General features: G+C 50.2%; 1 protein-coding gene across 4 annotated transcripts in view; it reads left to right on the top strand.

Annotated features, from left to right (window-relative positions):
• The window catches only part of Tspan11 (tetraspanin 11), a 64614-nt gene that overhangs the window by 29139 nt on the left and 23206 nt on the right, over window positions 1–12269 (top strand). For all 4 annotated transcript variants that reach the window (XM_057784108.1, XM_057784114.1, XM_057784123.1 and 1 more), the window contains exon 3: window positions 3741–3932. In XM_057784108.1, coding sequence (XP_057640091.1) covers window positions 3741–3932 — 192 coding nt within the window. The remainder of the gene's footprint in view (window positions 1–3740; window positions 3933–12269) is intronic.

Below are 12269 nucleotides of genomic sequence, written 5' to 3'. Positions count from 1 at the left end.
CTACTTTAGTCCTGTCAGGCCTTGGGCAAGGATGGCTGCTCAAGTTAGCCAAGTGCCCTGGATCACACAAATTTTCTGACCCGTTGGTGACCGGCTATGGCTGAGAAATTCAGTTACTATCTGACAGAAGACCAGCTCTGACCTATGAGGAACTGAATACTATAGACCGGACTTGATGCAAACGGCTGGGAAAGTGGGTTCTGGGGTCAGTGCCCCACCCCCACAGCCCCTGCCCAGTGGCCCAATCTGCAGATAAAGACACCGGGACTTAAAGAAGTTGGTGTCCCACTATCACACAGTTAATGGCACAGCCAAAAGAACTTGGCCCAGACTTTCTGGCTTCTGCCCCCCCCCCCCCCCCCGTGACACCTTCTGGTAACCCATCCCAACACTGAGTGAGCATTTTTACTTCTTGTTCAGAGGTGACCAAATCACACACAAGAAATCAAAGTCCCTGAAGGACTTAAGACCCTCTCGTTCCATTTCTCATGGCTAGCTATAGTACTGATCCCTCAGTTACTACCTTCTCTACTATATAGAACTCTCTGAGGAGGGGGAACCTTGAGGTCCCAGGCCCATTGATTCAGACTAGTCTCTTGCTTTCTTCAGGTCATCAGACCTAGTGTGAGCTTGTCTTCTAGACCTTGATCAGGCCAGGATGTCCCTCCAGATCCCTCCCAGACCCTGTGTTGTGGCTGGGGACCCAGCTTGCCTAAGGACCAGCTGCTTAGCAAGATCTGACAGTGCTGGGACAAAGTGCTCTGATTTAGCCCCGGGGCAGCTGCTCCCAGGGAAGGGGCCAGCTTGTGTTCTGCAGGGCTTCACACAGCGCCACCTACTGGGAAGAGAAAGTTGGGACGCTTGGATCTGCGCTGTGATTCTCCAAAGGGGAATCTGGGAACTTTAAAAAATGTCCCTGCCTGGGTCTTACTCCCAGAGGGGCTAATTGGCCTGGGTTCCAGTCCTGGTTTTTCAGGACTCCCCAGGTGATTATGTAGCCACAACTCTGAAGACATGGAGAAAACTTGGAGACTTACCTGGATGTGTGCCTTGTCCATGGTGTGTGAGCAGACTTCAGTCCATCCCAAATGCATCACTTTATGTGCTAAGTGATTCTTTCTATCAGATTCTGAGTGACTTCTTGTGCCCCAACAGATTAACTATCCCCAGACCAATCTGAGCCTATCCTTCTGAGGGTTCAAGATAAGGAGGCTCAGGTTACTCCCTGGCTGAGAAAGAGCAGGGGTTCAGAGTTAGCCTGCCTAATAAACTCATCATGGTAGCATCACTTTGTGTGCTAAGTGATTCTTTCTATCTAAGTGAGTGACTTCTTGTGCCCCAACAGACTAACTAACCCCAGACCAATCTGAGCTTATCCTTCTGAGGGTTCAAGATAAGGAGGCTCAGGTTACTCCCTGGTTGGGAAAGAGCAGGGGTTCAGAGTTAGCCTGCCTAATAAAAATTGTGTGCCTATTCCCGTACAGAGATTGCACCCATTAAATACCATGTTTTTCAGTTTTTTGATAGCATTATAACTCGTCATGATAACATTAACTATCTCGTAATATTCAGAATCTCTGCTCAGCAGTATCCTATGCCTTTAGATCATTTGTTCTGAAGGAGAGAGGAGAGAGAGAAATTAGTTATTTCTTAGTTAATGCACCGTGTTTGTTAGGCAAAGACCTCAAAACATAAGATCCTTGGAAGAAAGTAACTCAAGGGATCTTTAGTAGCTGTAGATTAAAACCACCAACCTAATAAGACTCCCTCAACTTGAATGATGGAAGAACGGAGGACCAAAGAGATTAAAGGGCCATCTCTGAGCCAAATCATTCAAAGTCGAGAGCCTCACTCAAACTTGCCAGACAATACAGTTATATGAGGGAATTGTGGGGGTAATATTTTACTTAAAGTTCCCAGTGATCGTGGAAGCTGACCAACAGGGATAGCCATTAGTCAGTCAGCCACATCTGTTATTCAGTTCCATCCACCCAGACTCAGGAAACCCTTTGTTCACAGAAATTGTGTGGCCCATAGATGAGCTCCACCCACAGGGACTCTGGAAGTCTGCCGATTCCCGGGATTCCTATCTCTAAACATCATTTTTGGCTATTGTTGTTTTTGTTTGTTCCACCAAGAAAAGATGCTGCCCAGTAAGGTGCCATTCATCGAGAGATACGCCCTGAGTTTAGAGAGGGAAAACCGGAAGGGGGCTAGCATGCATCGCACAATGGTGGGAGCATTAGCCTCTCCAGTTTAGCAACACGGCTGTGATCCTATGCGGTGCCCTCACGCTGGCTTCTCTCACTTGGAGGTACCAGCGGAGAGAAAAGAGTGCTCGGAAGGAATCATCCATTCGAACAGCAGAAGCGGAGGAGCAGGCACACCCACTCCGTAGGATCCAAGGACAGTCCTGCCTCTGTCCTCAGAAGACCTGGCCCTGAATCAGCTCTGAAACTAGTGGTGCCATTCTGGGCTTACTGCAGACCCCGGTTTCCTTCCTCATCTGCTAGGCAGAGATGATAAACCCTTCCCCATCCTCCCAGGATGGATGTAATGTTTAGACAAGAAATTGGCAGAATACATGCCAATCACACGAGGTAGGTGCCTGGTGTGTATGCATTTCTAAGAAGAACCCCCAGGCTTTGCTCCACTGAAGTCTGTGACTGCACAGAACAGAGAGTGGAGAAGTGACCACGGAGTCACCATGGTACAGATGAAGAGCCTTTCACAGGGATTAGCATCCAAGGTGTAGGCAGAGATAGAGTGGGGCAGGAGCAGGCTTCTCCAGCTTTGACCATACTAAGACCTCTAAGGAAGCCTCCACTACCCATCTGGAATAAAGAGTCCATGGGGACCTGAAGACAAGGGGCAGGGAGAAGTTGCCCTTGCAGGATCAGGCAGCAGAGCCGTTCAGAAGTCTGAGTCCTGGGCAAATGGTCTTCGTATTCCGTATGTGGCATCTAGAGAGCATGTGTGGCATATAATTACATTCTAGTTAAGCACCCACCAAGATGGCTCTTCGGCCTCCTAATTCCTGGAGGCTGACATCCTGGCTGTGCTCCTTGACACTCTTCCTCAGAAGCAGCTCTCAGACCAACCAGCAAGTAAGCAGGTTCTTGCCTGGCCCCATCTCTGGATCAAACCAGAATATGCCAATGAGCAAAGAGGGAAACTCAGCTGCCTCCCAAGCCTTTGCAGGGATCTGAGGAATGGGAACACCTTTCCAGGGAGCAGGCACTGGGGACACATTCTAGCTCTCCATCCCTCCCGGATCTGTCCATCCTAGAAACAAGACCTCAGGCAGGGTACCTTTCCCCAGTGAACCTGTTTCTTCACCCACTATCCAAATGTGAGCATGTGCCAGCGTGAAAGGCCCTTTGGAAAGATTTGGGAGAGGCCAAGGAGCACTCTGCGAAGAGAGGGCCAAGAATGTTATGGGGAAGGCAATGGGTCTTTACCCATGGTCAGTAAGAAGCATAAATTTGGGCAAAACTTAGATCTGAAATCTCTCTGTATGTGAGATATGTGTGGGGTGGTGGGGGCCTGGCAAGTTCACTGAGCACCTGAAGCCTCCATTTGCTTGTTTATAAACTAACAGAGAAATTCTTCCTTTAGACCCTTAGGAAGACTAATTGACAAGGCGCCTGAAGAGGGTCTGATCCCCAATGGGCACTAGACAGGCGGCAGTTGGCAAAGCTTCAGGTACCAACCACCTGATCTCCCTTTTGTCTCTGCAGGTTGGTGGGGCAGCTGTCATGGCAGTGGGTATCTGGACACTGGTGGAGAAGAGTGGTTACCTCAGCATCTTGGCCTCGAGCACATTTGCTGCCTCTGCCTACATCCTCATCTTTGCTGGTGCTCTTGTCATGACAACCGGCTTCCTGGGCTTCGGGGCCATCATCCGGGAGCAGAAGAGCTGTCTCTCCGTGGTAAGTGTCCTTCTGTCTCTCTGTGGGGATTGTCCCTCCACAGAGTATTCTTCCATGGAGAGTGAGTGTAGGCCTGTGCACTGTGGGGGCAGGGAAGCATCACACGTGTCTCTCAGGTTGGGCTTGCCAGCCTAAGTTGGCGCTGAGGATCCTGGGGAGCCAGAGCAGGGAGCCTGCTGTGGGGGCTATGAGGGCTATGCGCTCAGATACGTGGGACCTGAGCCAGGAGGTCAGCCTTAGCTTTACCACGGCAGTTTCTAGCGTCTTGATTCTTCCTCTTCTTCCTCCCCTTCTCCCTTTCTTTCCTCCCTTCTTCCTATTTCTCTTCCTCCCTTTTACTCCTCCTCTTCCTCCCCAAATCTTCTCTTTCTCTTCTTTCTTCTTCTGCCCCTTCTTCCTCCTCCATCTTTTCCGTTCTCTCCTTTTCCCTCTCCCTTCCCTTTGTCCCCCACATCCCCATCTCTTCCTCCTCCCCCCGCTAGACTTTGGCAGACAGTTTTCACAGATTTACTAAAGGGACCCTCTCTGCCCCACCACCCAGAGCGCACCATTGTTTTTCATGGTCACCGTTGTCTGGTGCACACCCTCCCCGTATTCTGCACTTGGGTGAAGCGGCTCCAGACACTGTGGCATCTGTGTTTCGACACACGACTCTCAAGCCTAAGGGTCCTTCACCACAGAGGAAAGCAATCAATATTCAGTCCTTGACGTTATGAAATAATGAGGGAGCTTCTGATTCCCCCAAATGATTCATAAAGTGGTATTTCTTTTTAAGCTTGTTTAATTAGGCCCATGTGTTGATTCATCTCTGAAGTCTATCTCTGGGTTTGTTGAAAGATCTGATAGATTTCCAGATTTTTCTTTCTTTAGCTATGTCCCTGTATGATATTTAACATGCACTCTTAGCAGTTCTGAGGAAAGGCTTAATCAGGCTTAACAGGTTTGATCATTTGTAAAGAATATTTATTTCATGGCTAGTATTTGTAGGCATCATGGGCTCCACGATGCGTCTTCCTGGGGGTCTGGGGAGACACCCATAGCAGCTACTCAGGGCCAAGAAAGAGACCAAGGAAGACCCAGCAGGGACCCTGAGGCTAAGACCACTTTGGGCCCACACACCCAGTACCCTTTGGCTGTGGCTGACTCCCTAGAGGCCTCTCTGTGCCCACCTCAGAGGACCAAGGCTAAAGTTCAAAAGAGAAAAAACAGGAAAACTGACAAATGCCTGGGCTTTGCGAGAAAACCTAAGCTGCAAAATAGCTCCAAATTTCAAAGAGAAATCAGGCGACGGGAAGTAGCTCTGCAGGGCTCTTGAGCTCTCTGTACCCACTCCGCACCCCTCCCCCCAATATCCTCCGAAGACTATGCCGCTCTGTCTTGCACTCATCCTCCGGAGTTGGAGGCAGGGGTTGCTCCTGGGAGCCTGAGGCCTGGCCTCTGCAGCAGCTCTCAAAACGGCGACCTAGTTTTTGGCCTGAATATAAAAACTGCTCTGTGCAGGCCCAGCTGGATGGTGCTCCCGTTTTGTGGGATCTCCTCATTTTACTCTGGAACCAGGTGCTGGCAGGGTACAAGGTGATATGTAGGGTAAAGTTCCACGGGGGACCAACCTTCAGGGTGACACTCTGAGCCTCTCTCCAGCAGTGGGCAGAGGTGCTGCGAGGCAGCCACAGCCTGCCTGGCTGTCCCTCAGGCAGCATGGCAAGAGCATGGTCATCTCTTGAAGCTCATAGGAATAAGTTCTTGGAAATGCCCCCACACCCTGCCCTCCACACACATACCCAGAGCTGGGGGATGGTCAAGGGCCTTATACAGAAAGACGCAGTGTTCACATACGTCTGTATCCATACTCCATGCAGACGCCACATAAATAGCTGTGTCTTATTATTAAGGGCTGATGGGATGGGCTATCAGGCCCAGAGAAAGACCTCTTTCCTTTACCAGTTTGTGGGTCTATGTCCTGCTGGACTCTGAGAGGTTTAAGGGTCTAGGCAAGCTCTTACCCTGACCTCTGGAACCTGTCCCAGGAGAGCATCCTACTGAGCCCCGTGCCTCTTTCCTTCCTATCGTGGATTCTGCCTTATAGGGCATCTAGGGGAACAAGAAACAGAGGAGGAACCTTCTGGTGGGGGAGACCAGGACACCCTCTTGACAGAATGAGAAAGAATGCAGACACTGTCCCTTGAGGACCCAGCTTCTGACTCAGCCATCCATCTCGGGGGTGAGGTGTCCCCAGCAGCCTTGGGAAACAGTCTCTGCTGACTAGGCGCAGCTTGCTGACGACACAGATGGCCACTGTTCACTGAGCACACGGCCTGCTGCTCCTCACACTCCACCAACCCCGCGAAGGCACTGCCATCTGCACTGTTCCCGGCGCTGGCGCATGCTAACTCGCTCAGGCCTCACATGCCCACGGAGCTGCTCAGACTCGTGATGTGCACTTGACAGGAGCTGGGGAGCAGGTACAGGTGAAGCGATCTGCCTAGAGAGGGGTCACCAGGAGAAGCATGAAGAGAACAGGCTCAGTCAAGCAGGTAGGAGGCCGGAAGCAATGAACAGAGAGAGGCTAGAGGGATGTGGAGGGTTGATTTTGAATGTCAGCAAGTCAGATTTAGGAGAAGTTGGGAAGGGAAATTTATGGTAGGCCTAGTCTTATCTCTCTGATCTACCTGGTCACTAGTTACTGGGATGCTCACAAATGGGGGGAGGGTAATTGAGGCAGTAAGAAATTACAATGCACAGCTATAGCTAGGGGCAAATGGTCCATTTCCTGTACTCTGACATTGCACACCTCCTATGCCCAGAGAGGCAAGATTCATTCTTCCTTACTGATGAGGAGCTAAGCCTAGAGATGGGGGAGGGTGACTGTGAACCCAGTACTCAGGACTCCCCTCTACTTCCCCTAAGCTTGATGGTTTCACAGTCAGGTCTAGAATCTGCCCAGAAAGCTAAACAGAAGCGCGTAATCTCCAGAGTAGAGATACAAAATGGGGCAGGCTGCTTGTCCACCTATGACTGCATGTGTATGTGTGTGTGCAGGTGTGTGTACTTGCACAAGTACACACATGTGCATGCACACACACATACTCTCTCTTACACACACACACATTCTGAACCTCCTTTATCAACACCTTCTGAAGCTTGCTCAGAGCTCCACCTGAGGTGTGATGTAAGGGCCCCCTTCAGGGATCGCGTACCCACACATTACAGAGCCACCCTTTCTCATCAGATGGCACACTCTCTGTGGCACCCTTGCAGCACTGGCCACATGGCCAGTACCTCCATTTTGGAGTGAATTAGGGACCAAACTTCCAGAGAAAGGACCCCAGAAATCACCCTCGTTCTTTGCTTTTTCATTTATAAAGAGACCAGCCGTCCTGAGTCATGAATAGGACATGAACTTGGGCCTGGCTAGGAGGCACATAGGTGGAGAAGACAGCCTGTCTAGGCAGTAGATAAGGCCCTACCAGACTTCACCAGACTTCCTGGGCCCAGGCAAGTGTCTCTGGCTAAGAGAGACAGGGAGAGTAATGTCTCTAGGAAGGAGCTGATAGGAAAGTGTGCTGGGGCTTAAGAGGGGGAGGGCTCTTTCCAACAGGCCACTGTGAGGGTTTCCTTCATTGAAATCTAATCCCATTTCAATCTGAGGTCTTTCTTAGCAAGGCCAGCTGTCTGGATTCTGGGTGTCTGTGCAGTCCTTATGAGGTCTGCTCTTTGGGGCGTTTGTGCTGATCAGGGAAATGCTCTCCATTTCTGTTGGGAACTCGACCCTTGGAGATCAGATCAAAGACTAAAGTGCCACCAAACAGAGTAGCACAGGGTCCGTCCGCTCTGTGGCTGAATACAGAGTCCAGCAAGACAACCCAGGGAGTCACAAGGGAGGACACAGCCAGGCTGCGGGGGCTGGGTCACGGGACCCTCCAAATGCCCTGCTATTGTAGCTTCTATGGAGGCTGTGTGCTCACCCAGGCTGTGTACACACTGTGAGTAGCAGCCCTAAGAATAGCTGCTAATTTGGGTCCCTTCTCAAAGGAGTTTTGCTATGATATGTTGCTTAGAGCCATGGTTTTATGATCTTTACATAACATGGCTTCCCTGGACCTTATGCTTCCTCATTACCACCACACAATGGGGTTACTACGGTGACCAGGAGAAACTGGGTGGCTCCTCCCGGTTGGAGGTTACACAGCAAGGTGGGCAAGCTGCGTAAAAGATGCTTTTGAGCCCCAGCCCAGATCTATCTGCCCTGAATTCTAGACTTTGTCCTGCTGGCTAACAAAGCCTCAGAAGCCCAGAAGGAAATGTTGTGACTCTGGGTCCGTGGTTTTCAGAAACTGGGTTCTAGAACTTACTTTTTTCCATCCACCCCCTCCCTAAAAATAAAAGAGCTCCTGACAAAGGCCCAGTTTAGTCTGAGCCGTCCATCACGATCTCCGTTTGGCTGAAGATAGAAAACTTTGCGGGGCCCACATTCCAAACGCTAAAAATAGGCCCCTCCTTTGATCTGGGTGGCATGGGCCCTGGTCATCAGCTCTCAGCTCAGATGGCCTGAATTATCTGTCTCTCTCCTGTAGTCTTAGCTAAAATAGAAGCCCTGGTGTGAATAATTTAAAATCCATCCCTTTTCCCTCTGCAGAGTTCTCATGCAAAGCCCATCGCTGCCTCGTCGTCCGAAAGGATAAGCTATTCTTGTCCTCAAGCAGTGACTCCTTCTTAGGAAAGGGACTTTAGGGGTGGCAGATTTGCCAGGACGAACAGTACGTGAGGGAGGAATAGCAAGCGTTGGTAGAGCAGGCAGCCCCTCTCAAGGCATTTCCTGGGGATGCTCAAGGCCACTCCCACCCCCTACTGCGATCCAACTTGGATGCCCGTCATTCCAATGCCTATCTTTCCTCTTTTCCCTTTTCTCTTTGTGAGGAACTGGACTCGTTGTGTTTCTCCTTTGGGGCTTCCTACCACCTTCATCTGATTCAAGATTTCACAAGGAAGTTAGCATGGGGCGGCAGGGAAGAATAAAGGCAAGGCAGTCATCTCCAGAAAAAAGAGAATACTTCTAAGGCAACCTACCCATCTCTTTAGGCCAAAGCTGGGTCACTCCGGGTGCTCTACCTACCCCACTCGGTCCTTGGTCCACTTTAGTTCTCGCTGCTTTAATAGGCAGGGCAGAAACACAAGAAAGAAGATTCCGGGCCGTGTTGCTTGTGAGCCTGCTGGTGGAGACGTGAGTCTCAGCAGCTGTGTTTGTATACAACACATGCTTATGCACACGTGTGAACACACACACACACACACACACACACACACATTGCCTGTTCTCAGTGAACAGTGACACCAAGCCAGGGAAATCACTAGTACGGTTTGGGATGCTCATGGAAACAGGAGGTGTTTGATGGGTACGATGCTGATCTCTGATGAAGCAGACACATCATACCGACATGTCTAACAGCTGTTGGGCCCCAGCCCCTCATCCCAAGATGACAAAGCTGTTGACTGCCCTGAAGCTCCAAGGAGCGTAAGAAGTACCTGCAAGCAGAAGGCACTGGCTTAAACTGCAATCATCTTTGGACTCTGGCCCCCTGCTGGAAAGGCCATCTAGACCAAGAGACAGTCAGACTGTACTTGGGGAGCCTGGAAAATTTGGTCTTATGGGGGCTCGAGAGGTGGCTTAGCAGTGAAGAGCACTGACTGCTCTTCCAGAGGTCCTGAGTTCAATTCCCAGCAACCACATGGTGGCTCAGAACCATCTGTAGTGAGATCTGGGGCCCTCTTCTGGCCTGCAGGCATACATGCAGGTGGGTGGATGGTTGGACAGGTGGTCATGTGTGCCATGAAAAGAGGGAGGAAGGAGAAGGAGGTGATAACAGGGGAGAGAAGAGTCAGGTGTCAAGCCATGGCTTCCCTCTGGCCGGTGAGACCACCTAGTGGAGAGCTTTTATGACACCTCTGTCCCCGTACTGACCCACATAGTCTCTGGATGGGTATTAGACACATTCAGGTTTCCTTCCCAGCCAAGTGTGCATCAACCTAGGAGTGTTGGTTACTTCTGTCATTACTTCTGATAGTGTGAGAAAGCCCTTGGATGTGTCTAGATCTTGTAGCCAGGTTCCTGCTGCCTCCCCTCGATCTTTGGCTGGACTCTGTAAGACACCCTCTCTCCTACCTACCCATCTCTCCATGTGCCATTGTTACATGGGCACAGCAGTGCACACCCTACACACAGCCTCATGCTGGGCAAACCTGAAAGAGAGCTCCCCTCTTTGGGTGCCCGCTCCTCATTACTGAGCCCATGAGCCAGGCTGCAGAAAGGAGCCCAGGGAAGATCATCAGGAAAGAGGCAGCCAGTGGAGGGAAGGGGTCATTTACAGAACCACACCCCTTCCCCCCACTTGTCTCTGTTCAAGCTACTGAGTTTTCACATACCCACACCCACCCTGGGAAGCAGGCACAGTCAGATGTTACTTTTCCTAGAGAGACAAGCATCTCTTCACTCCAAATGGGCACCAACGACACACCAAAGAAATAAATCCACCCAAGTCTACCTCGTGGAAGCAGTGCTTATGCCCCAGAAACCCAGTAACCCCAGTAACCCCAGTCACTTCCAGGAACACAGGTGACCCTCGGAGAGCTGCTTCACTGAAAGACTCGTCCCAGTATGAATGCCATCTCAAAACAGCTATGTTCCTGGGCTCCCTGTAACCTACTGAAACATAGGTGATCCTCCTTTGAGGAACTACTTCACTAAAGCACCTGTCCCAGTATGGATGGCAGCTCAAAGCATCTGTGTGTCTGGGCACCCCATAACTTACAGAAACACAGGTGACCCTCCCTCGGGGAGCTGCTTCACTGAAGCACGTGTCCCAGTATGGATGGCGGCTCGAAACAACTGTGTGCCGGGACTCCCCATAACTCTCAGGCAATTCCACTGAGGGGCCACCTCTCCTTCACAAATATTATTTTTATAATCTTAGAGAATGACCTTGCGAATCTTTTCGAGTCTTCTGATCCCTGTAAGTTTCCTGAGCTTCTGGGCTCTAATGAGTCAGATTGCCCCTTTGGAGGGAAGCCCTCAATTTGGAGGAAATAGCTACACAAGAGAGAAAGATTGCCTTCCTTTCGGGGTCAGAAACATGGCAACAGGCCTTGGGGCTGAAGCTCCTTCTACCTTGGGACCAGGAGAGGTGGTAGCAGATATTTGACTTGTCCCCTTCATTCCGAGTCCTGGACTTGACTGTGGAAAAGCCTTCATGATAACTGCCAGTGGTCAGTGCCTTAAGCATTGAGGTTTAAGGGATATTCCATCAGTTGAAATGTACATCCCGGAAACTAGAGGTCTGGGGGCTGAACCATCGTACAATAACTCATAAAGCTGATTAAAATGCATAGCTTTCCATCTGCAGCCAGCAGCCTCAGTCCCTCTACTTACACTTGATCCACCAGGGTAGAGAATGTGACATCCCAAAGACAGCCTGGTCCCAAAGCAAGAACACAAGACCTGCTCACCAACAGAGAGGAGCTAGCTAGAGTTGCTGTGGAAAGTTTTACATAACAGCAGGATGCACGGTGGGGGGGGGGGGAGGCCCTGTCCGATCCTCCCTGGCCAGAAGAGCATGCCGCACAAATACACCCCTCCCATCTCAGCTTGCAGCTCGTGCAGAAGACCCCAACGTGTACCAGGCTTTTTCTTTCAGGCCACTAACCAGCTCTTAAATCATGACATGGAGACTTTTTGTTAGTTAAGCATACTGAATAAAGAAAGACTATTAAAAGCTGTTAAGGAAAAAGGCCAAGTAACATATAAAGGTGGACCTATCAGAATTACACCTGACTTCTCAATGGAAACAATGAAGCCCAAAGGTCATGGTCAAGCATTATGCAGACATTAAAAGACCACGGGTGCCAGCCCAGACTACCATACCCAGAAAAACTTTCAATGACCATAGATGGAAAAAACAAGATATTCCATGACAGAACCACATTTAACCAATACCTAGCCACAAACCCAGCCCTACACAAAGTACTAGAAGGAAAACGCCAATCCAAGGAAGTCAGCTACATCCACAAAAACACAGACAATAGATGATCCCACAGCAGAAAATCCCAAAGGGTGAAGAAACACATAATAACTTCACTAACAATTAAAACTAAAATAACAAGAACTAGCAATCACTGGTTATTAATATCCCTTAATATAAATGGACTTGACTCATCTATAAAAAGACACAGAGCCGGGCGGTGGTGGCGCACGCCTTTAATCCCAGCACTTGGGAAGCAGAGGCAGGCGGATCTCTGTGAGTTCGAGGCCAGCCTGGTCTACAAAGGGAATTCCAGACAGGCTCC

This window comes from Chionomys nivalis, chromosome 1, assembly GCF_950005125.1.
Source record: "Chionomys nivalis chromosome 1, mChiNiv1.1, whole genome shotgun sequence".
NCBI lineage: Eukaryota > Metazoa > Chordata > Mammalia > Rodentia > Cricetidae > Chionomys > Chionomys nivalis.
This window is presented reverse-complemented; position numbering and strand designations above follow the sequence as displayed.